At 42.8% G+C, this 24,503-nt stretch overlaps 1 protein-coding gene across 8 annotated transcripts in view; it reads left to right on the top strand.

The window, feature by feature from the left end:
* The window catches only part of SORT1 (sortilin 1), a 66,802-nt gene that overhangs the window by 36,565 nt on the left and 5,734 nt on the right, over window positions 1-24,503 (top strand). For 6 of the 8 annotated variants that reach the window (XM_055403916.2, XM_055403915.2, XM_055403920.2 and 3 more), the window contains exons 6-17: window positions 684-757; window positions 3,871-3,920; window positions 4,812-4,942; window positions 7,951-8,095; window positions 9,151-9,306; window positions 10,875-10,981; window positions 14,410-14,512; window positions 14,854-15,022; window positions 15,609-15,799; window positions 18,715-18,904; window positions 22,941-23,057; window positions 23,603-23,711. In XM_055403916.2, coding sequence (XP_055259891.2) covers window positions 684-757; window positions 3,871-3,920; window positions 4,812-4,942; window positions 7,951-8,095; window positions 9,151-9,306; window positions 10,875-10,981; window positions 14,410-14,512; window positions 14,854-15,022; window positions 15,609-15,799; window positions 18,715-18,904; window positions 22,941-23,057; window positions 23,603-23,711 — 1,542 coding nt within the window. The remainder of the gene's footprint in view (window positions 1-683; window positions 758-3,870; window positions 3,921-4,811; window positions 4,943-7,950; window positions 8,096-9,150; window positions 9,307-10,874; window positions 10,982-14,409; window positions 14,513-14,853; window positions 15,023-15,608; window positions 15,800-18,714; window positions 18,905-22,940; window positions 23,058-23,602; window positions 23,712-24,503) is intronic. The other 2 variants (XM_055403917.2, XM_088835545.1) reach the window with 1 other exon arrangement.

The raw sequence follows: 24,503 nt of genomic DNA, 5'->3' as shown, positions 1-24,503 counted from the left end.
TATCCCCCATAAAATAAGGACGAGATTCCTCCGCCTGGCACAGAAGGAGGGCTCTGCACGAGCTGCCACCCCTTCCCCAGCACTGGCTCCTCTCTTCACCTTGGAATGTTGCTCCATTTGTGTCTGAAGGCTTCAACTCCCTGCACACACTGAGATGTTTCATCACCTCTCTGTCTCTGCTTGTACTCATCTCTTTGTGCAATGACATCTCATCTCCCATTTGCCTTCTTTTGGTTGCACTGCTCATCATTTAAGACTCAGTTTGGCTGTCTTCTTCACAGTGAGCTCTGATGCTTTGTCTCTCCTTTCCCTGCTGTTACCCCAGAGACCATGTTTCCATAATACTTACTGTGTGTATTGAACTTCCTTATGTGTACCCTTGTTAAACTGTGAGCTCCTTGAGAGCAGGGAGTGTGTCTTACTCATCTTTGTATCCCCAATGCAGCATCTGGTACACCTGGCACATAGTAGGCACTTCATAAGCATTTGTTATTCTGAACTTGTTCCAAGACCCTAGAGGGGGCCCCATAAACTGTGTGTATCTGTGAGCTCAGGCAGCTTGGCTGGAATTTCAGTGTGTGTTTTTACTGTCCTGAATGATTGGATATGAATTATTAAAAGGTCATACAAGCAGCTGCACATGATAAAGCTGGAATTTTGATAAGTCATTTATAATCTTTCAGAATGGCCTGTGGGTGTCCAAGAATTTTGGGGGAAAATGGGAAGAAATCCACAAAGCAGTCTGTTTGGCCAAATGGTGAGTAACAGAAGAGTCCATCTGTGCAGAGCCCTAAACCTTTCCTGACGCCGCCGCCAGAAGTCACACGAGTCAGTGTTGAGCACTTGATATGTGCCAAGTGCTCTTCAGGGTGCCATAAGGGATGCGAGAGAGGGGTGCAGCATAGACCTTGACCTGGAGGAACTTCTAATTCTGCTGGGAAAGAAGACTTGTCTCACTAAATGTTAAAATAAAAAACAAGGCCCGTCACCGAGTAGGTGCTGCCTGCAAAAGGTTTATTCTGTGTAAACGGTGACATCGGTTGCAATAGCATAAAATACAGCTTTGACTGGGGGACTTACATGCTTCTCTGCATGCACATTTATGCTCCCTCATCTAGAGATCCATGTCAGTTAGGTGGAATGTAGTGAGGAATCAGGAAGAAAGCTCAGAGAGCTTCCAGGCTGCCAGAGTCACACTATCCATGCACCACAACTCATTCACTTATCTTGATTGGCCACCCCATCTGCTTACAGAGGATACAGTGGAGGAGGCTCTTACTCGGGAGTCAGGTCAGCTTTGTTCTAACCTGGATCGACTGCTAGTCAGTGGCTTGACTTCTCTGGGATTTAGCTTGTTTCTTCTATGAAAGGAGATTTATTTGGAGAGTTTGGGGGATGATTGAGCAAGAATTAAGAGCTGTCATACCTCCAAACTCTGATTAGGCGTAGATTCTTGTTTAGAGCCTCTTTTTTCTTTCTCTTTGACTAATTTTAGCAAGTTCATTGATCTGGTTTCCCAGCTGATAGCAGGTTGCTGCCAGAAGTGGGGTATGTGAGTGTAAACAGCAAGCACAGGCCAGCCTGAGAGCCCGCTGCCTGGGAGCTGCACGGAGGCAGGAAGAGCTCTAAGAACAGGCAGAGACAGAGAACAGGACAGAGGAGCAGACAGGATGGAGGGGTTTAGTGCTGTGTCAGGAGCTGCTGACAGTAAAGCGTCTGCTTAGAATGCAGGATACCTGGGTTCAATCCCTGGGTTGGGAAGATCTCCTGGAGAAGGAAATGGAAACCCACTCCAGTACTCTTGCCTGGAAAATCCCATGGATAGAGGAGCCTGTTAGGCTACAGTCCTTGGGGTTGCAAAGAGTTGGACACGACTGAGCGACTTCACTTTCACTTTCAGGAGAACACAGAAGCCTCAGTAACTTCTAATGGGAACACTGCATTACAGTTTCATACAGTTGGTGTTAATGACAATGATCCATAATCCCGAGGAAGAGTTTGGTATTTATTGTTCTCTGCTTAGGGAGGTAGGAAAATGTGTGATATAGACATTGCCAAATATGTCCACTGAAATTAACCAAAACATTTAAAAAAAATGATGCTTAAGCAAGCATCCTTTTTTAGGAAGTGCTAGTTAAATGAGGTTTTTATAGCACTACTATGGTACACATCACATGTCTACTTTCGTTTTAAGTATTTTAATTAATTGTGTTTATATCATATGATCTTATCAGGAAGGAATTTTTAAAGTAACAAAGTTAACAAATTATTTTGCTCCTGATAAACCTAAAATATGTAGTGTGTCTTCAAATAAGACTATAATAATTTTGATCATTAAAGCTCACCTTTACATCCATATATCAGATCACCACAATGTACATTTTAGATGTCTTACAGTTTTGTCAGTTATACCTTAATAAAGCTAAAGGAAACAACAGAAAACTCATCTTTAAAACTAAAGAGTTATTTTTAAATGGCATTTTGTTTTGTATATTAATACAATAATTTTTACTTTTGTTAACTTGCTTCATTGAATAGTGTCTAAATGTAAGATCTGGGCTGCTGGTAACTGTTTACTCACCTTTTAGATCTTTGGTTTCTAGAAATGTACAGTCTAAAGCTCTGAAAGAATATGCTCAGACTCAGCACCTTTTTTGTTTTATTGAGGTACAGTTGATTTATAATAATATAATCATTTTAGGTGTATAGCATAGTGATTCAAAAATTTCATAGGTTATACTCCATTTATAGTTAAGAAACATTGGCTTTGTTCTCTGCACTGTACAGTGTATCCTTGTAGCTTATTTATTTTATACATAGTAGTCTCCACCTCTTAATCTCCCACCCCTTTCTTGCCTCTCCCCCACTTCCTCCCCCAGTGGAAACCCCTAGTTTGTTCTCTATATCTGATACCCAGCACCTTTTGCTGGTGCTGATCTGTAAGTCCTGTCAAGGTCTGAATCTAGTTCCCTGGAACTCCCTTTCCAAGTTAGAGTTTAAATAATTCAACTTCTGACCTAGTTGTCTATTTCAGATGAAAGAACTAAATTATTTAGTTCATGCAAAGCACTGAACTAGGTTCTAAGGGGAAACAAAAAAACTTAGCACTTGCTGTGAAGAACTCAGTGGTGTAGTAGAAGAGGCAAGGCACACAGTATGCAATTAAAATAGCCAAACGGGAGGCAAAGGAATGGCCAGGCGGCTGACACGGAGCCGCACGGGAGAGCTGCACGGGCTCTCGAGCAGCATTCCTCGACCTAAGCACTAATGGCGTTTGGACTGGATAGTTCTTTGTTGTGGGGACAAGCCTGTGCATTGCAGGATATTTAGCAGCATCCTTGGTCTCTCCCCATGTAAGAGTCATAACATCTCCCCTCCCCCAGTGGTGACAACCAAGAATGTTCCCTGGGGAGCCAAATCCGCCCTGGTTGAGAACCACTGCTCTAGAAGTTTGCAGCAAAGAAATCTTCAAGTTAGAGTGACAGAAAACTTCATGGAAGAGCTAGATTTTAACCTGGAGCCTAAAGATTGTGAGGGTAAGGTTTAGTCACGTAAGAAAAAAACATTTTAAGAAGGAAACAGTCTGAACCAACGCAGGAGGCAGGCTTGGAGAGTGTAAGGAGACCAGTTTGACTGGCTGGAAGAGTTCACATAAAGAAGTAGTGGAGTGTGGAGAATGCCTGGGAGCAGACTGGGGCGCCCTAGATATGATGCTGTGGAAGAATCGGGTGTACAGCATCCGAGAAGGCTGTTTTGGCTAGTACCTGTGGGTGACACTTATTAGACCTGCCTGGAGCTGAATGACTAAGGTTAACGCAGTCTGTTAGCAGTCTTGAACCGTGTCTTTTCCCTGTCTTTGCCTCATTGTAGGGGATCAGAAAACATCATCTTCTTTACCACCTATGTGAATGGCTCCTGCAGTAAGTATATTTTAGTCCCAGAAAAGAGTGTCCTGGTGTCCATTCATGGTAGAATACTCTTAGTTGTAATAGGCAGAAGCATCAAAGATCCTTCCATTCTCTCGTAATTTTAATAGCTAAAGATAACTAGCTGTTAGTGGTTTTTAAAATCTTGGAAGCACAAACAACCAAGTACTATACTGTGCCTTGATCAAATAAAAAATGCAGGCTATACACAGAGACAGTATACTTAATTTTAGCAGTGTACATAAGGTAAATATTAGGCTACAACCAATAACAAAATGAAATGCATAGTGATTTCTGCCAAAGAGCATGGGCTGTGTTTGTGTTGGTGGAAGCCACTGGCTTTCCAGTCAGTGGCACAAAGCTGAAAGCATAATCTTCCATTTATTCATTCAACAGATTCATTTCTTTTATTCATTCATTCTAACACCTGCAGTAATATGTTAAACACTCTTCTCAGGATGGTGAGAACAAAACACCCAAGGCCTGCTCTCATGGAGCTTAAATTCAAGTAGACATGCTGGATGATCAGCCAGAAAATCAAAACTCAAATGATACAACTTAAAATAAGTTTATTATTTTAAATAAGATTATTTCAAACTGTGTCATGAAGAAAGTAAAGCAGGATGCTGTGGTGTTTTAATGCAACACTGTACTGAAATTAATTCTCTCTTTCTGTCCAATATAAAACTTCACATGTATAAAGATAAAACCAAAATGTGAATTTCCTGTGTCAATTCCTATATCATTTTATATTGTTATCTGATTAACATGCATAGCATTGAAAATTATGTTGCTATAAAACTTAAGAGTAGTTCTAAAACAATTGTTTTGAACTAGAGGCTCACCAGTAAGTAAAATTTTAATTAATATTTTGTCTTGTTTAAGAAGCTGACCTTGGGGCACTGGAATTACGGAGAACTTCAGACTTGGGGAAAAGCTTCAAAACCATTGGTGTGAAAATCTACTCGTTTGGTCTCGGGGGACGTTTCCTTTTTGCCTCTGTGATGGCTGATAAGGTGGGTGTTTGCCTCTTTTCTTTGGGTTCTGATATTTCTGTAAATATGCCTCAAACAGATAGCTTCAGTACATGTACTGATGGAGTTTCTTGCCTTTTGTAGTATTTAGTGTCACTATTAGATTTGGAAGTGCTTCTTTTTATCGGGGCTGATTGATTCTTCCGGACTTCTCTCCACTTTGGCCTGTGTCACCAACTGAATTCTGGTGTCTGTTTAGGATATATCAACCCAGTGTTTGGGCTTTTCTCACACATGGATTCTGAAGAACACATGGATTCTGAAAAGCAATATCCTTTCTCTTTATCCAATGAAAATAATGGAAACATGTAATATTTTTTGAGTACCTACTGTATACTAGGTACTGTTCTGGGTTCTGGGAATATAGCAGTGAACAAAACAGATAAATGTCTTGCTCTCAGAGTTTCTGTTCAAGTAGGGAGATAGATACTAAACTAACAAATATGATATAATATCAGGTAATGATTAAAACTATGAATAAACCTAAAACAGAGTAGATACATAAAAAGTGGCAAGAATTGGAGCAGCGCTGTTCCAGATAGGGTGGTTTGGAAGGGCTCTCTGAAACCCAACATAGCTGCGTGGATATCTAGGCTGAGGAAACAGTGAGCACAAAGAGCCTCAGGCTGGAGCATGCTTGGAATGCTGAAGAAAAGTGAGAAGGGCAGCATGGCTGGAGCACAGGAAAGGGTGGTCCAAAGATGGGCAGCCAGTGGCCAGATCACACAGGGCCTCTGTAGGTTGTGAGGAAGACCTTGGCTTCCATTCTTCATGTGTTGGGAAGTTGTGAAGGGGGTGCAGGCAGGGGAATGGTTTAACTGGCTGTTTCTTTTGACGGAATAGGTGTGCATAGTGTCACCTAAGGGTCAGGAATGGAAGTAGCAGCAGCAGCAGTGAGAGAGACAGTAGATTGGACCAGGCTGTTAACAGTGGATGAGGGGAGATGTAGTAAGATCATGGATGTATTTTTAAATGCGCCACCAGCGGTGTTTGCTGGTAGATTAGATGCAGACTGTGAGAGAATAAGATGAATCAAGGATAATTTTAGAGTCTTTGGCCTGAGCAACTGCGTGAATGGTGGTGCCATTTACTGAGATGGAAAGGACTGCAGGAGAAGCAAGTTTGTGGGAAGAAAATGAAGAATTCAGTTTTGAATATGAGATGCGTATAAGATATCTAGGTGAAAATGTCAGGTAAGCATTTGGGTATATGAATCTCCCAAAATTATATAGTATAATTATATGGCATGGTCTCATCTAGATGTGTGACTAGATGGTATCTCGTGGGGGAATGAGTAGGTCGAGAAGAGGTGGGAGGGCTGAGCACTGGGTGCCCTGGCGCCCCTCACGGAATGGTGGGAAAAGACTGAACAAGCCAGCAAAGAGGACTAAGAGGGAGGGGACTAGTGAGGTGGGGAGAATAGGACCTTTCATATCAGTTGTACCCAGTGAGGAAATGGATAATGAGATGTGTAATTATTAATAATAATGTGCCTGTCAGTGTCACTGCACATGGTGATATCTTGAAAGCCAAGTGAGAAAAAGGTTTCAATGAGGAGGAAATGGTCAGCTGCATTAAATTCAGCTGAGATGTGGAGTTAGATGAGTTCTGAGAATTATCCACTGGAGTTGGCAAAGTATAGGTTGTTGGTGACCTTGATGAAAGCAGTTTCTTTGGAGTACTGTGGTTAAGAGACTGATTGGAGTGGGTTCAGAGAGAATTAGAGATAAGAAAAGTAGACAAGGTAACTACACATCACGCCTTGAGCAGTTTTGTAATAATCCTCCCAACAGCCCTGTAGTTCATACTGTTATCTCAGTTTAGGAAATTGAATAACTTGTCTAGGTGGAACTCTGGTGGAAACAGAGACTGTGTAATTCCAGAGATAGCTGCCTGTACACTGCTGCTGTCCACAAAATTAAAATTCTACTATGTGCTTTTGAACTCCAGTTTTTACCTATAACAGCGAGTATAAGATTCAAAGTAAACATCTGAGATGTAAGTTAGAAAAGTAAGTTAAATGGGCTCACCACTGAACTTTAAAAAGATTAATTCTTGTGCCCTGGCTGAACTGTGTCTAGAAGCTGTTTTAAACTGTTTATCAGATAGTACATGTTAATTGCCTCAACGTCAGTGCTAAGTTGCTTCAGTAGTGTCCAACTCTTTTCGACCCTATGGGCTGTTGCCTCCAGGCTCCTCTGTCCATAGGATTCTCCAGGCAAGAATACTGGAGTCGGTTGCCATTCCCTTCTCCAGAGGATCTTCCTGACCCAGGAATCAAACCTGAGTCTCCTGCACTGCAAGCAGATTCTTTACCGTTGAGCCACAAGGGAGACCCCTTTTAACAGCTAAATGTTCCCTGATCAGCTTCCTATGTTAATTTCTGACTCTGCTTGCCTTCCTCCCAGCCTGGCCTGTTCCTGCCATCATGGCTGTTCTGAAAGCCTTCCTTAAAGAGGAGACATGTCACATTTTGACTTACTTCATGATCTTCCAAACCTGGGTTTCATCTCCATTTTCCAGACCCATTATCTAATTCTTTCAATAATGCCAGAGCTATCTGAAAGGAACCAAACATCTATGCAGCAGCCATCATTTTAAGAATTATCTGAGCAAACATATGCAAATGGCTGCAGAGCCAAGCTCATAATGGTCCCAACAAACCCTTATCTCTGTTGAAGGAAATTGGCATGTCTGAGGTTAAGAGGATAATATTGGTATCTTAGAGGGCCACACAAGAATGAAGAAGCCAAAGAGAAAGCCAGGATAACCTTACTTACAACAGAACGGATTGTTCCAGTGCCTGGATCTTTGCAAGAGGTTAGAAAAAGCTTGGACAATTGGTACTAGGACCTTTCATTTATAATAGATGTACCTAGTGAAGAAATAGGTAATGAGTATAATTATTAAATAATAATGTGCCTATTAATGTCACTGCATATGACATCTTGGTGGAATATTTAAAAGATAAGTATCGGCATTTGTTCCAGGATACAACAAGAAGGATTCATGTGTCAACAGATCAAGGAAACACATGGAGTATGGCCCAGCTCCCGTCTGTGGGGCAGGAACAGTTCTACTCTATTCTAGCAGCTAATGACGACATGGTGTTCATGCATGTAGATGAACCTGGAGGTAAGAGCTTTGCAAATGGTTCACCCTTCACTGCATAAAGACTTAAACTCCAAACCCTGTTTTAGTAGCTTTCCTTCTTAGTGTGCATGCTGAATCATTTTTGACTCTTTGCGACCCTGTGGACTATAGCCTGCTAGGCTCCTCTGTTCATGGGATTCTCTAGGCAAGAATGCTGGAATGGGTTGCCATGCCCTCCTCCAGGAAATCTTCCCAACCCAGTGATCGAACACACGTCTCTTATGTCTCCTGCATTGGCAGGCAGGTTCTTTGATTTTTCTTTTCACCCCTGGGAATTTATTAGTGGCCTACTTGTTTTAGAGATGATACGTAGCCTCTGTTAAAAAGGCCATTTTCTTTGACCCTCTAACATAGTTTGTAGGTATATCCAGGTGTTCTAGAGCAGTGCTACTCAAAGAATGGTCAGAGAACTAGTACTGATTTGCAAATTCTTTATTTCTAAATAAGTGCAGAAAGCAGCAGCAAGCATTTAGAAACTCTTACAGCTCTTTGACAAAGAAATTTTGTATCTGTTGACTCTAATAAAAAAAAATTTTGAATATTATATTTTTTCTTTCTTTTGTATTTCATTTTTCTAATGATAAATTTTTTGTTATATTTACAAAAGCATCAGTTTGTGACAATTAAAATTTTAAAATTGATCCTTCATCACAGAGAGTTTGAGAAACATTCGTTTAGAGTAAAAATATTTAAAGATGTGTAAGATATGAAGCTAAATGCAATGCCTCTGCTACCAAAATATAACTGATTATACCAAAATATAGGAGTTTTTCTGTAATGTCTGATTAATTTATTAAACTAATTCGTCATCTGCTATATTCAGACACTAAGCTGGGTACTAGAATTAAAGATGGTCACGAAGTTCTTAACTATCAATCCTTGATTAACTCTCAAGTCTGCGTCTGCATCACGAAGAGAGACAGTTGGCTGATGTGTGCATGTGTATGGGTCATGTGTATGATTAGACTGTTGTTTTTTCTTCTCTGTTCCCTCCCAAGACTTGGTGGGTTTTTTGTTTGTTTGTTTGCCTATTCCAGACACTGGATTTGGTACCATATTTACCTCGGATGATCGAGGCATTGTCTATTCCAAATCCTTGGACCGACATCTCTACACCACTACGGGTGGCGAGACGGACTTCACCAATGTGACCTCCCTTCGTGGGGTCTACATGACAAGTGTGCTGTCAGAAGGTGGGTCCTTCAGCTGAATATGTTCAGAGTTGAGGCTTTAGGGGAAACTGATGGTCCTGTCCCCTCAGTAATGGTGCTTGCCTGGCCAACAGCCTGTCTGTGTGAATTCTGGCTCTCTATTATAAGTAAGTTATGGTGATTAGAACTAAGAAAGAACAAAGCAACAGCAGGCAGAAAGAAAGATTTGAGGTTATTTAGTTTGTGAAATAAGTCTTATGTATTGGGAAGTTCAGGCCTGTGGGAAGAAGTTTGAACCACTTAACTGCTTTTCTGATTGTCAAGGATAGAGCAATAGCCAGCCCAGACTTTTCCTGTGTTCTCTTCAGTGGCTCTGCAGAGCCCAGTTGAACAAATAAACACATTACTCTGAAGTACAAAGGTTTTTAAGGTTTTATTTACTTATGTATTTACTTTTTGGTAGGAGGTGGGGGCTGTTTGTTTTAATTTTGTAAACACCTTTCAGTTGTCTACAGGATCTAAGTGATTTTGACTCCTAATTCATCCCAGACATCACTTCCAGCTCCTCGCTCCTTTGCTTACTCTTGCAGTCACTCCAGTCCTCTGCCAGTCCTTAAACACATCAGGTTCACACACTCTTGGCTGAGAGATTTGCAGTGACCTCTTTCCCCAGATGTCTGCATGGCCAACACTTTCCTCCTCCCAGCCATTGGTCATGTTACTTTCTGATGAGACCTGCCCCAACTAACCTGTTTTAAATGTCAGTCTGCCTCCCTGCTACACATGCACATTCTCATTCCCAGTTATCTGTACAAGAATTTTCCATAGCATTAATTTTCTAACATACTATGTAATTTACCTATTTACAGTGTCTAGTGTTTGTCTGTCTCACCCCACTAGAATATATGTTCCACAGAGGTTTTTTTTCTCCCTAATTTGTTCACAGATATATTCCCAAAGCCTTATAGCAATTTTCATATAGTGGATAGGCAATAAAACATTTATTGGGAAAATGAAATTAACTTTATTAGCTTTCTTTTTTAAATTTTCCTTGAGAAAACTCAAAGCATCTCTCTTAATTTAAATATGCAACAGTTTATGAATCATTAGCAATAGAGAATAGGGAAGACGCATGAAGAAAAAAAAGTGTGTAAGAGAAATAGAATATGGCATGGTAAAGAGACAAAAGCTAGGAATTAGTCATTGAGACTTAATGCAGATACATTCAAATCTTGAGATTTCCTAAAATAAGCCTGGTATCATGGCCTTATTCCAGATTAGAGTGCCTTCCCATTGTAGATTTTCCTCCAGGCAAGCAAGCAAGGAAGAATAGAATTGTGTTGATAAGGAGATAAATGGTATCTTTTTTCAAGAGTATCAGTCTACATGATTTCTGGAATCAGTTGAATCCTGTTCAGGCGGGAAGCCTCCTTCAGGTATCATAGTCACCAGAATTGACCCATTTCACTGGATGTCAACATCGTGTGGGACTCCAGGGTTCTATTGGTATTACATAATCTCTGTTAGAGAGTTATGCAATGATACACTGAATTGATCAGGGTGCTTCCTAATCAATATATCAAGATTAATGTCATCCTTTTCCTATTCAGATAATTCTATCCAGACTATGATCACTTTTGACCAAGGAGGAAGGTGGAAGCACCTGAGGAAGCCTGAGAACAGTGAATGCGATGCTACTGCAAAAAATAAGAACGAGGTTTGTTTTACTCCTACTGTCATATGTATTTGGAGCAAAGCAACCATTCTGTTTTGCTCTTATTAATACCAGGCTTTTGAATAATGAAGTTTTGTACTTGCTGAGGGTCCACAGCCAACAGTGGAAAATTGGGAAATGAGAGGTTGAAATTAACTAGAATGTAGGAAATTTGAACTGTGAAGAAAGACCAAAATATTATGGTTTATTTGTCTTTAAAGAAAAACAAAACTGAAGGCTAACAATTTCATTCAGTTTAGTTCAGTTGTTCAGTCATGTCCAACTCTTTGCGACCCCATGAAATGCAGCACACTGGGCTTCCCTGTCCATCAGCAACTCCCAGAGCTTACTCAAACTCATGTCTATCAACCATTTCAACCTTTGTCATCCCCTTCTCCTTCTGCCTTCAATCTTTCCCAGCATCAGGGTCTTTTCCAGTGAGTCAATTCTTTGGCTAAATTATTGGAGTTTGAGCTTCAGCATCAGTCCTTCCAATGACTATTCAGGACTGATTTCCTTTAGGATTGTCTGGTTGGATCTCCTTGCAGTCCAAGGGACTCTCAAGAGTCTTCTCCAACACCACAGTTCAGAAGCATCAGTTCTTTGGCACTCAGCTTTCTTCACCGTCCAACTCTCACATCCATACATGACTACTGGAAAAACCATAGCTTTGACTAGACAGACCTTTGTTGGCAAAGTAATGTCTCTGCTTTTTAATATGCTGTCCAGGTTGGTCATAGCTTTTCTTCCAAGGAACAAGCATCTTCATGGTTGCAGTCACTATCTGCAGTGATTTTGGAGCCCCCCAAAATAAAGTCTCTCACCATTTCCATTGTTTCCCCATCTATTTGCCATGAAGTGATGGGACCGGATGCCATGATCTTAGTTTTCTGAATGTTGAGTTTTAAGTCAGCTTTTTCACTCTCTTCTTTCACCTTCATCAAGAGGCTCTTTAGTTCTTCCTTTCTGCCATAAGGGTGGTGTCATCTGCATATCTGAGTTTATTGATAGTTCTCCCAGCAATCTGGATTCCAGCTTGTGTTTCATTCAGCCCAGAATTTTGCATGATGTACTCTGCATTTAAGTTAAATAAGCAGGGTGACAATACACAGTTTTGACATACTCCTTTCCCAATTTAGAACCAGTCTGTTGTTCCATGTGCAGTTCTAACTGTTGCCTCTTGACCTGCAATTTGTGCTAACAGTTTGTATTATACTAAATTGCTGAATGAAAACAGGGTGGTCAGATGGGCCAGTGATTAGTTAGGAGTCATGATGGCAGCTATGAGACTTCAGCAACTCTATAGAAAGCCATCAACCAGCCATTCATGAGCAGTGCAAAGCCATATTGGCCAGAAACAAATGGAGGAGAACGTGGCCTCTCTTCCCATCCGCCAGGGCTCCACATGGCCTGTGGATGTGGGTGGTGACCTGGTCTGACATGTGGATTCAAGAGCTGAGCCCTCTGAGGAAAGGCCACAAACTAGAGATTCAAAGGCATTGCTGCAGGAGAGCCAGGTTTCATGAGTGACAGGTCTTGACAGGAAAGAAAAGCAAAATTTGTGTCTGACTCTTAGAGAATTTGAGAGCTTAGCAGAACCCTGGGAGTTTCCTTCGAAAGTGACAGCATTGGTAATTCCAGGCTCTCTTCCTACAGCTGGTATGTGCTCTGCTGTCCTGACTAGGCTTTCTGTTTTGTTTTAAGACTCAACCAGTGGGAGATAAACGTACCCACACCATTCCCATCACACTCTCTCCCTCTGTGTCTTCATGACTCCTGTGGAGTCTCTCCCCTGCTGCTCCCCTTCCCTTGCCTCCACCCTGGCCTTGCCCTGCTCCTGCCCTCCCCACCTCAGGCACAGGCGCAGGCACAGTGGCCTCCTTACTTCCCTTGCCACCCGCATGCTGCTGTGCCTCTCCCTCCCTGGCACTCGTCATGGTTCTCTTCTGCCATGATCTGGTGAATGGAGGTCCTCTCCTCCCCTGGCAGGTTCTCTTCTGCCTTTTCATTGTTGTTGCCCATTTCATTGTCGTTGTCACTGACACACCCCTTGTTGTAACCTCTGCTGCTCCCTAAACACCCTGCATGTGCCTCTAGCCCATGTTATTCCTGGGGAGGTTGTCCCTGTTTCCCCTCCCCCCAGTTCATTACGGTTAGTGGAAATCCTGACCATCCTTCAGTTCAGTTCAGTTCAGTTGCTCAGCCGTGTCCGACTCTTTGTGACCCCATGGACTGCAGCACCCCAGGCCTCCCTATCCATCACCAACTCCCAGAGTTTACCCAAACTCATGTCCATTGAGTTGGTGATTCCATCCAACTATCTCATCTTCTGTCGTCCCCTTCTCCCGCCTTCAGTCTTTCCCAGCATCAGGGTCTTTTCAAATGAGCCAGCTCTTTGCATCAGGTGGCCAAAGTGTTGGAGTTTCAATTTCAACATCAGTCCTTCCAATGAACACTCAGGACTGATCTCCTTTAGGATGGACTGGTTAGTTAGAACTAATCATTGCTCTTCATTTCATTAGCAGTTTACATGAAGCTTTTTTTACTGCAATAAAATTGCGCATGGCATAAAATTAACATTTTAACCAATTTGAACCTCTTTGTTTACTTGTTTATTTTTTGTAATTTTTTGGCAACACCCTGTGGCATGTGGGACCTTCGTTCCTGTACCTTAGTTCCCTGACCAGGGATCAAACCCTTACTCCCTGCATTCTGGAAGGTAGGGTCTTAACCACTGGACCACCAGGGAAGTCTCCCGAACCTCTTTTAAAGCATCCTTTAAAGGATTTCTATCCTGCTTTATAACTCAACTAATTTCTAAGAAATGTTTCTTAAAAACAGGACTGGGTCTTATTTCAAATCACCACCACATCTTGTTCAGTATCTGAAATATGGCAGGTGGTCATCAAGTTGGGAAGCCTCTCATTTTCTTTAGAGAAATGTCTTTTCAAGTCCTTTGCCCACTTTTAATGTGGGTTATTTGTTTTTTGTTGTTGTTGAATTATAGGCTCAGTGAGGATATTCTTGCTTCTTAAATGCATAATGCATTTAATAATAATTTAATAATCAAATTTATAGAGAAAGAAAGTAGAGTGGTGTCAGGATCTGAGAATGCCGGAGTCTGGGAAAGGGGGAATAGGCAGTTATAGTTTAATGGTCACAGAAGTTTCAGTTTTGCAAGATGTGGAAGTCCCAGAGATGACTTATGGTGATGGCTGCACAACAGTATGAATGTCCTTAATGCTACTGAACTGCACACTTTAAAATGTAAATTTTATAGTATGTTATTTTAACCACAATTTTTTAAAAAAGAGTATCCCACTGAAGTCTGGGTTAATAAGTTAAAAAGCCTTATTATTAGAAGACTCTGTGAGATGCATAAAAAAAATTACACCTTTGGTTTTAATCTTAGCTTTGGTTTCTTTCCACAGTGCAGCCTTCATATCCACGCTTCCTATAGCATCTCTCAGAAACTAAACGTTCCAATGGCCCCACTGTCAGAGCCTAATGCTGTTGGCATAGTCATTGCCCATGGTAAGCAGCCCTCCCTCACCTCTGTGGGAAGAACTAGTTGAGCACATTAAAGCTCAGTCATAGCATTGAACCCTGTGAGAAAACCACCATCCGTGGTTTTTACCACCCTTTGCAGAATTTCTTGCAAGATAACGATACTGTGGGTTTTTCATGGACTCCCATCAGACAGCAGCAACATGACCTCTTCCTTTACCAAATTGTCATGGCCTTTTTTTTTTTTAATTCCAAGAGGCCTGATGGGAAATGATCAGAATAAACTCATTCAGAATTTTTCTCGTGACAGTGAATCCTCTCTGTTTCCCTGCTGACATGTGCTGATGAGATGGTGGACTGTGTTGTAGGTAGCGTGGGGGATGCCATCTCCGTGATGGTCCCAGATGTGTACATCTCAGATGACGGGGGTTACTCCTGGATGAAGATGCTGGAAGGACCCCACTATTACACCATCCTGGATTCTGGAGGCATCATTGTGGCCATCGAGCACAGCAGCCATCCTATCAATGTGATTAAGTATGCATGAGCTCAGCTCCACCCACACTGTCTGCCCAGAGGGCTACTACGGGATGTTTTTCAGTTTGTGGGGAAGTTCCAGACCCTGATTCAGATTTAGGCATTCTGCAGAGCTGCAGAGAAGGTGCTTGAAGGGGTTGCATTCAGAGCAACTAAAATGGCTTTGTGTTTTTCCTCTGATTCTGCTAGCTGACATTTTTTTATCACTTAAAAAAAAAATACTCTTCTCTCTTCCCACAAGAATATTATGGATGCATTGAAGCACTCTGGATGGGAAATGACTCCTTAAGTACAAGTTCTTATTGTATAATTTCTGTTTGTTGACTCAGAAGCCCATTCTTATATGGGTCACTATTCTTTCTTTCCCTTGGAAGAATTTTTATAAAAGCATTTTCTTCCATACTACTTGAGTAAATCCCATTTCCCTGTTAACTGCAGGCATTAGAATTAATATAATTGTCAGTCAGTAAGCCATCACCTGAATATGAGAGTTCTGTGATTTGGGATGAAAACAGCTGGAGTGGTTTCCTGATATTCCAGTAAACATTGATCCTCTGTCACGATCTTCCTCTAACTGTGGTTTCAGGTTCTCCACAGATGAGGGTCAGTGCTGGCAAACCTACACATTTACCAGGGAGCCTATCTACTTTACGGGCCTGGCTTCAGAACCCGGAGCTCGGTCCATGAACATCAGCATCTGGGGCTTCACAGAATCGTTCCTGGCTCGCCAGTGGGTCTCCTACACCATCGATTTTAAAGATATCCTTGAAAGGAACTGTGAGTGTCTCCTTTGACCTTTTCTATCAGAAACTTGTAAACCCGTTTTCCTAAATAACCCATCCAGTTCAATTTCTTCTAACTGGAATAAGAAAATCATGTATATGAAAGAGTATTGAAGGATGTTCCACGTGGGTGAGCAGGCAGTGAAATGGTACCAGAAAAGCACTTCCCTGTTTGGATTAGCACTGTCCAAGAGAAATAGCATGAGAGCAACATATATAATTTAAATTACTCTGTCAGCTAGCTACATTATACAAGTAAGAGGCAAAATTTATTTTAATAATATAGTTATTTCAGTATGTCTAAAATATTATCATTTTAACATGTAAAACAATATTTTATAATAGTGAAATACTTTACACTCTTCTTTTTTAAAGATTTTTTTAAAAAATATTGGAGTATAATTGATTTATAATGTTGTATTAGTTTCACTATACAACATAGAGAATCAGTTATACATATCCATATACCCACTCTCTTTCAGACTCTTTTCCTATATAAACTGAGTGTTGAGTAGAGTTGCCTGTGTACTACAGTAGATCCTTATTAGTTATCTATTTTATATATAGTTAGTGTGTATATATCAATCCCAGTCTCCCAATTCATCACTCTCCCCACTTTCTCCCTGTAACCATAAGTTTCTTTTCTATATCTGTGGATATTTCTATTTGTAAATAAGTTCATTGTACCTTTTTTTAGATTCCACATATAAGTGATATCATATGTTTGTCTTTGACTGACTTCACTCAGTATGACAATCTCTGGGCCCATCCATGTCACTGCAGATGGCATTATTTCATTCTTTTTTATGGCTGAGTAATACTCCATAGTTTATGTGTACCACCTCTTTTATTTATGTGTGATGTACCATATCATACATATACACTGTACACAGTATATACGTGCCACATCATCTATCCATTCCGCTGTTGATGCTTTTATTTTTATGTCTTGGCTATCATAAACAGTGCTGCAGTGTGAACTGCAGTATGCCCCTATTAGCATAGGGGTACATGTATCCTTTTAGATTATGGTTTTCTCTGGGTATACGCCCAGGAATGAAATTGCTGAATCATATGGTAGTTTTATTTGTAGTCTTTTAAGGAACCTCCATACCATTCTCTGTAGTGGCTACACCAATTTACATTCCCACCAACAGTGTAGGAGGATTTTCTTTTCTCAACACTCTCTCCAGTATTTATTGTTTGTAGATTTTTTGATGATGGTCATTCTGACTGGTGTGAGTTGATACCTCATTGTAGTTTTGATTCTCTGATAATTAATGATGTTGAGCATCTTTTCATGTGCTTTTTGGCCATCTGTTATATTCTTTTTCTTCTGAGTCCTCAAAATCTGATGCATATTTTACACTCACCCTTACTATAAATCTTAATTCACACCAGCTGCATGTGGCTATCTAGAAGAGTTTAGTTTTGCACTTCAGATCTCTGTAGCATTTTCTGAGAGTTTTTTTCTGCTTGTAAGGGCAATGCATGTTTATGTTTATCTAATATTATTTCATCAAACTTTAGGGTTTTTTACCGCTGGTTACAGCGGAACTATAAAGAGGAAACTTTAGAGGAAAATGTGTTACATCTAATTGATTATGTCATTTATCAAAATGTTAAAATAAGGAAGTTTTCATGCAAAGAGTTTGGTTTGAATGTCAGTCACAACTGAGACTCTAGATTGGCTCCTGAGCAGGCAAGAAGCCCACACTGACCACTTCTGAATGCTGTGACTTCAAACTGGAAGACACGTTAAAGACCCAGAAAATGGCTTCAGAGAAGGAGTTAAAATATTCATTTCACGGTATTCCGAAAGACTCACAAGCAAACCCAGTCCCTCATACTAAAGATGCTGACACTGTATTGAAAATAAGGATAAAAAAAAAACTGGACAAAAAGGGACTACCTGTGACCCGTGATTGCTTGGCATACTATGAAAAAAGATACAAAGTTTCAAGATGCTTGGGTTAAATTTTGGTCCTGATTTTTCTAGACTGTGTTAGCGGTCCATTTCCTTAGCATGTTAAATTTAGTGACTTCTGCAGGAAGTAGAAGCACTTGGTTTGGACCTTTTCTACAAGATGTTTCAATGATTTAAAACCAGAGAGTCATTGTAATCTAAATTCATTAAATAGACGGTTAAAGAGCTGGCTTATGAGTTTTCCCCTATGCAGATGCAGGCAGCTTCTACAGTTATCCCTGAGGTTTGACATCATTAAAAGATTGGTTAAGCACTGTTCTTTAACAGGCTGGGTGCTAGTCTTCATATCCCGAAGGATAAAAGCCTAATCCACAGTCTTTAGGCCACAGCCTTTGAGTCATTTTTCCAGGAGTGGATGATATGACACACTGAGCCAGGTTGACTGTCATTAGCAGGCTTCATTTGAAAGCCAGTCAACAAGAGTTAAAAGACTGGAGAATGTTTGTGCTCACTTCATCAGCACAAATACTAGAAAGAGAATGTTTCCCCTTCCTTTTGAAGCATACTCACCCATAGCACAATTAAACCCTTGCTTTTGGTTAATTGGCGTCTTGCCCTAAATGCAAACATCTGGTTGCTTACCTCTGACAGCTCCTGACCGAGAGTACAAGTGTACAAGACTTAAAGACAGCAGCCTCTCAGTATGGAAGTAACTTTAGAGGTTCTCCATCCACCTTCCTGCTGCACAAGAAGGTTTTTCCTAGAACTCAAATGGGCTGTGAACTGCAAAGACTCCTCCCTTGGCTTGAGGAAAGGCCAATAGCTAGTAGGCTCCCACTAATGCAACTTTCTTTTGCAGTTCCAGAATGAAGCCATAGGTTAAGTCAGACATCTGTACTTTTCTTCTCCTCTTTCTGTTGCCTGGCAGCTGTCTCACATGGGTGGATTCATGTAGTTTCCTGAAGAGCCTGTCTTTCTTTTAGGTGAAGAGAAGGACTATACCATCTGGCTGGCTCACTCTACAGACCCTGGAGATTATGGAGATGGCTGCATTTTAGGCTATAAAGAACAATACCTCCGGCTACGCAAGTCATCTGTCTGTCAGAATGGTCGAAACTATGTTGTGACCAAGCAGCCGTCCGTCTGTCCCTGCTCTCTGGAGGACTTCCTCTGGTATCTGCACCCCTCAGATCCCTGTCAGCTACTTCCTGTGCTGGGGGAGGCAAAAAACAGCTGAAAATTATTTCAGTCCTTTTTTCCCCTTTTTTCCTCAAGAGTGGAAAACTGTTGCTGCTTCTTTCCTCAGGGAAATTGAGGCACAGAGGAAGGGAAGCAGAATTGTTAGTAATTGGACAAATAGCATTATTGTATCAGACCATTAATTACTGTGCAGAACCAGCAACAACCCCCGAAATCCTGACTTACCCGTGTGAGGAAGGAGCGGGGTGTAGAATGAGGATGGGAGTGAGAAAGTAGAGAGAGGAGGCAAGAGGACAGCAGCGCCCCGCAAAGTGGGGCAGGAACTGGGAGCTTAGAGGAAACGGGGCTTTAGCAACAGCCTGATTACCTGGGTTCAGCAGGTAGGGCCAGCTTTGGGGTTGTCTGCAGTACTGAAGGCAGAGAGAGAGTGGCTCTGTCCTGAGAGAGATGACATCAGAATGTTTGGTCTCTATGTCCCGTCAAGGCTCAGGAGCCATCATGGTGGACCCCTAGAGTTCAGAACCATCCAGGCTTAAGGATTAGTTTGGTGGCTGGCACAGGGTTAGTTGATTGTACAGGGGTGAGGGAGTTCCTTGGTAGCCTAACTTAGGGCAAATAAGAGGAACTGCTTCACATTACAGGTACTAATATTGTGGAGTTTGTTAGCTGCAGAAGATGCTGTCAGGGAGGTAGAAGTGGATTTGGAAAAAAAGACAGGAAGATAGCAGTCCTGTTGTCCTACAGTGTATTCTCCCGAACTGTAGGTGACAGAATATGGGACTGAACAAACCCCAGTCTGCCCCAGTGTGTTTCCTCCTGTATTGTTCACATCTGTATGTGGAATGGCCAGGGGCCCTCCCTTCTCTATTGCTACAAGCGAAAATGGCACTCAGGTCACTTGGATATTATAATAGAGCTGGAGTTTGTGGATACTGTCAGACTCTGAAGGGCTCTCTCACCCTTAATGGCACACAGGCTGACTGTTGGTCACCTGAACTACTTCTGTTTTCCAAACATGCTCTGAGGCTTCAGAGCTCCATGCCACTGTGCATGCTGCTGCTCCTGCCTGGAAGGTCTTTCCACATTTGCTGCTTGACCCCCCAAGCCTGGTGAATTCCTCCTTGGCCTTTAATATTTTAGCTCAGATGTTGCCTCCTAAAGCCGTCCCCAGTTTTTCCTCATCTAGGCTCCCACTGCAGTTACTATATTTTTGCAGCACTCATTATAGTTTAATTCTTACGTATAGATTAGATTCTACCAATAAAATCTAGACTCCCTGAGCACATATTGTATTTGATCATCACATAGTCATAATGATAGCAGCTGACGTTTTTAAACATTGCCTCTGTGCCAGGCACTGTCCTAAGCAGCTTACACTTCTCCTCAGCAGCCGCATGAGGTAGGCGCTGTGGTTATTTACATTTCACAAAGGGAGAAACAAAGGTCCAGAGGGGTTATGACTAACTTGCTGTCACGTGACAGAGCTGGGATGTGAGCCAAGAGCCTGAACACACACCCCACGTGCCTGAGAAGTGTGCAGTTTGTGAGTGGGGAGGGTGTGGTTCCTGGAATTTTGGGTTGAACACACAAAGTTTTTGCCAGAAATTTCTCCTTGCTATGGGAGGCATGATGTCTTCTCTTGTTCTTCCTACCCTCTCCCTTCAGTATTTGTCAGAAAACCTTGAAGTCCAAGCAGCATCTATATATTTACCAAATATTCATTGAATATTTGTTATGCACAGGGCAGTGCAAAAGTGACAACTGAAATTTTATTATAGACTCTTCTGGTAAGAGTCACATGATTATGTTTGAAAACAGAAAGTGGTAAGTACCTTATGGATTTAGAGAAGGGAGAGATTCTTCCATCCAGACCTAAAAGGAGTTGGATCAGAGAGGCTTTGTAGAGGCGGTGGCATCTGAGCTGAGCCCCGATGAGCTGTAAGGTTTGATCTGTACATCTGGAAGGAAGCAGATCATTAAAGCCAGTGGACTGATGTGAGCGTCGACCTCCAACAGCATGATCAGGCAGGTTGTACTGGGGCTTCCCTGATGGCTCAGTGGAGAAGAATCCACCTACCAATGCAGGAGACATGGGTTCAGTCCCCGGTCTGGGAAGATCCCACATGCCTTAGAGCAACTAAGCCTGTGCACCACAACTCCTGAGCCCACATGCTGCAACTGCCGAAGCCCTCGGCGCCTAAAGCCTGTGCTCCACAAGAAGAGAAGCCGCCGCAATGAGAAGCCGTACATTACAACAAATAGTAGCCCCTGTTTGCCGCAACTAGACAAAGCCCACCTGCAGCAGCAAAGATCCGGGGCAGCCAAAAATAAATAATTTTTAAAAAGAAAGAGTATGCCGGAAGATAGGCTGTGAGGGGAAGCCGTGGCTGTCACAGGGAAGAAGTGAGGGGGTCCAGTTGGAGGTGCTCAGGCTAAGCTTCCAACTTCTACGGTGGGGAGGAAGATAGTGCCCTGGACAAATGTAAAGAAATGACAGGAGAGGCCAGCACAAAGGAGGAACCATGATACGTTTTGAACATTTTTGTTTCTTTGAGATTCTGTCAACAGATTTATGTGGCAGTGTTCAGCAAGTATTTGGAAATGTAGGATTAGAGCTCAAGAGAGGTAGAGTTGGAAGTTTTATTAATTTTTTAAAGTTTTTATTTGTGTTTTTGGCTGAGCTGGCTCTTTGTTGCTGTGCACAGGCTTTCTCTAGTTGCGACAAGCAGGGGCTCCTCTCCATTACACTGTGCGGGCTTCTCACTGAGGTGGCTTCTGCTGTTGCAGAGCACAGGCTTAGTAGTTGTGGCTCCCAGGCTTAGTTGCTCCAGGGCATGTGGACTCTTCCCAGACAGGGATCAAACCCATGTCCCCTGCATTGGCAGGTGGATTCTTCTCCACTGGACTATCAGGGAAGTCCAAACCTAGAAGTTTTAGTTACAGCAAATAGTTAAGCTCACGAAGGGAGAGCAGATACACAGTAAGAGAATGAATGATAGAATCTTGGAAAACATCTGCACCTACGTGCGAGGAAGAGAGCAGAGCCAACAGTGACCAGAGAAACAGATGAGTGCAGCTCTCGGGGCTGCAGTGGGTGGGGCACAGCAGTGTGCCAGGTGGCCAAAGTGAACAAGACAGAGAAAGCCCCCAAGGTTGGATGACTGGTGGGCCTGCGGGGGCACCGCCATTCATTTTCAAGATTGCAGCAGGGGATTCAAGCCAAAATGCAGAGAATAAAAAGTAAATGAATAAAACAGAACAAGTAAAAGAGAAATTTGGCCAATAAGGGAGAGAGGGTGGTGAAGGAAGAGGACAGGTGCAGGCTAAGGAGAAGCCGCCGGGTGAGGGGACTGGCGGTCCCTCCACTCTGTCCATGAAGCAAGCCCCCACCTAGGAGCACGAGGTGCCAAGGCCCTGCATGTCCTTTCTTTGGGGAAAGCAGAGAAAGGAGAACAGGTCGGGGGGCACTATGGAGAGATGGGATGGAATGGAGGGCAGGGATGGGCATTCACTTTGGCGTCAGGCACCATCTAAGAGGCTGAGAGGGACACAGATGTGGGGAAGGCAGGAAAGGTTTGATATACACTCTCATGGGTATAACATAATGAGTTATTTTGGAGATGAAAGAATTGCGGAGTGTCTCTGCGTTTAGGTCTGTGGCTGCCGCACTGTTGCTCTGTGTGTTAGTTGCATGTGTCCCCACCCCCTATAGACTGCACGCTTTCCTTTCCCTGGGCATGAGCTGTCTGTGTGGAACTCCTAGCTACGGAGTCCTCAGTCCCCCAGGCCCAATCTGTAAGCCATCCCCCCGCTCCCCCGCAATTAAGCCCTCTCTGTGTGCTTTTGTTCCTAAAGAGACCTCTTTATATGTCACAGACTTCCTTAGCTGCTTTCTGGCAACCCAAGCCTGGAATATTAACCATCCTCTGCCCCACATAAAGCCTTCACTGCTATTTGCCTCCTGTCTTTCAGCAACTTTGAAAGATGCATTCTTTGCTGATTCTTACAGTGATTTTGGCTACTTCCGTCCAGAAAATGACTCCAAATGTGTGGAACAGCCAGAACTGAAGGGCCATGACCTCGAGTTCTGTTTGTACGGAAGAGAAGAGCACCTGACGACAAATGGGTGAGGCGGCTGCTTCTCCTGTGTCGGACCTGCGTTTCCCCTGTGCAGAGAGAAAGTTCCCTCCATGTACTTCTGAGTATTTGAGAGGGTCTAGAAAGTCACTGTCCGTAGAACGTTCTGGGATGGGGTAAATGCTCTATAATCTGCTGTGTCTGGTACAGTGGCCCCAGCGCTCTGTGGCTGCTGACACCAGAGTGAGGAACGGAAGTAATTTTAGTCACGGTAGCAGAGAGCGCCTTCTAGAGGAGCCCGACTGCCCGCCCCCTGATGACGCTCCCCTCCCCTGTATCTATACCGCGTATTGACGGGCTCTCCCCGGGCAGAAAGTCGGCATGTCACTGCAGCATGGCAAGGGATGTGTGGTCTGTCCAAAGACCGAAACGACACAGAATATCCCCCCAAGACCCCTGTGGATCTCCCCCAAGGCCTGAAAGATGGTGTAAGGACCAGAAGTTTCTCTACAGCTTGTCAAATCTTGTTTTCAGGAAGTAAGAATCCAGAAGTGCATCCTTGTATTCTGTCAGCACCTTTTCTCTGCCCCTCAGGTACCGGAAAATTCCAGGAGACAAATGCCAGGGTGGTGTGAATCCAGTTCGAGAAGTGAAAGACTTGAAAAAGAAATGCACAAGCAACTTTTTGAGTCCAGAAAAGCAGGTATGTTAAAGTACATCTGGTGTAGATACAAGTTGGGCTTCGAGTTCTGCCAGGAATGTCAAAGTTACAGTGTGTTGAGAACTTTATCACCTAATACAAGTGGCCAGACCACTTATGTCAGGCACCCCATTGCACAGGAAACTGTTAGGATGAAGGATGGTCACTTAAGCCAACAATAAACTCATCTACTGAAAACTTTTTGGGGGGAGGGAAAATGGTACTCAGTATTTATCCAAGTCTTAGAAGCTTAGGGTTGAGAAATTCTCTGAGGCTCAGAGTCACTTAGAAAAAAAGACTCAACAAGTCCTGCCATCAAGGGCTGGGGTTTTGCACGTGTGGAAGGGAAGGCCATGGGCCCCTAGTTAGTGGGGCTTTCTGTGCCGAGTCATGTCAGATGTGTTCATAATGAAAACGTGAACTGCGGTAATAAGGGGCTGGTTTTGATTGAGAAGCAAGTTTGGAGGCTGATTCCAGATCTGTAGCACTGAACTGTCTGGCCAGGATATGGGGATCTGGTAAGAGGAACCCTCTTGATAAAGAAGCACTGGCCCAGCAGTGTGACTGGGAACAGAAGACTGTGGACCCCAGGTTCCTAATCTGGAAATTGAGAGATGGGCAGTCTGCAGTCCCTCCTGTCTAACCTTCTCAGGAGTGAGAGCCTGACAGGGGGTGGAAGAAGGCAGGGGGAGAAGAGTGTGTGGGTGTGTGTACTTGTTGGGGGCAAGCTCCTGCTTCTCTGCATCACTGCCCTGCACTCCTGGCGGCTGTCCTCAGAGTGTTTGTGTGTGTGAT

This window comes from Moschus berezovskii, chromosome 4 (assembly GCF_049115385.1).
Source record: "Moschus berezovskii isolate FMDL1 chromosome 4, NW_MosBer_1.0, whole genome shotgun sequence".
NCBI lineage: Eukaryota > Metazoa > Chordata > Mammalia > Artiodactyla > Moschidae > Moschus > Moschus berezovskii.
This window is presented reverse-complemented; position numbering and strand designations above follow the sequence as displayed.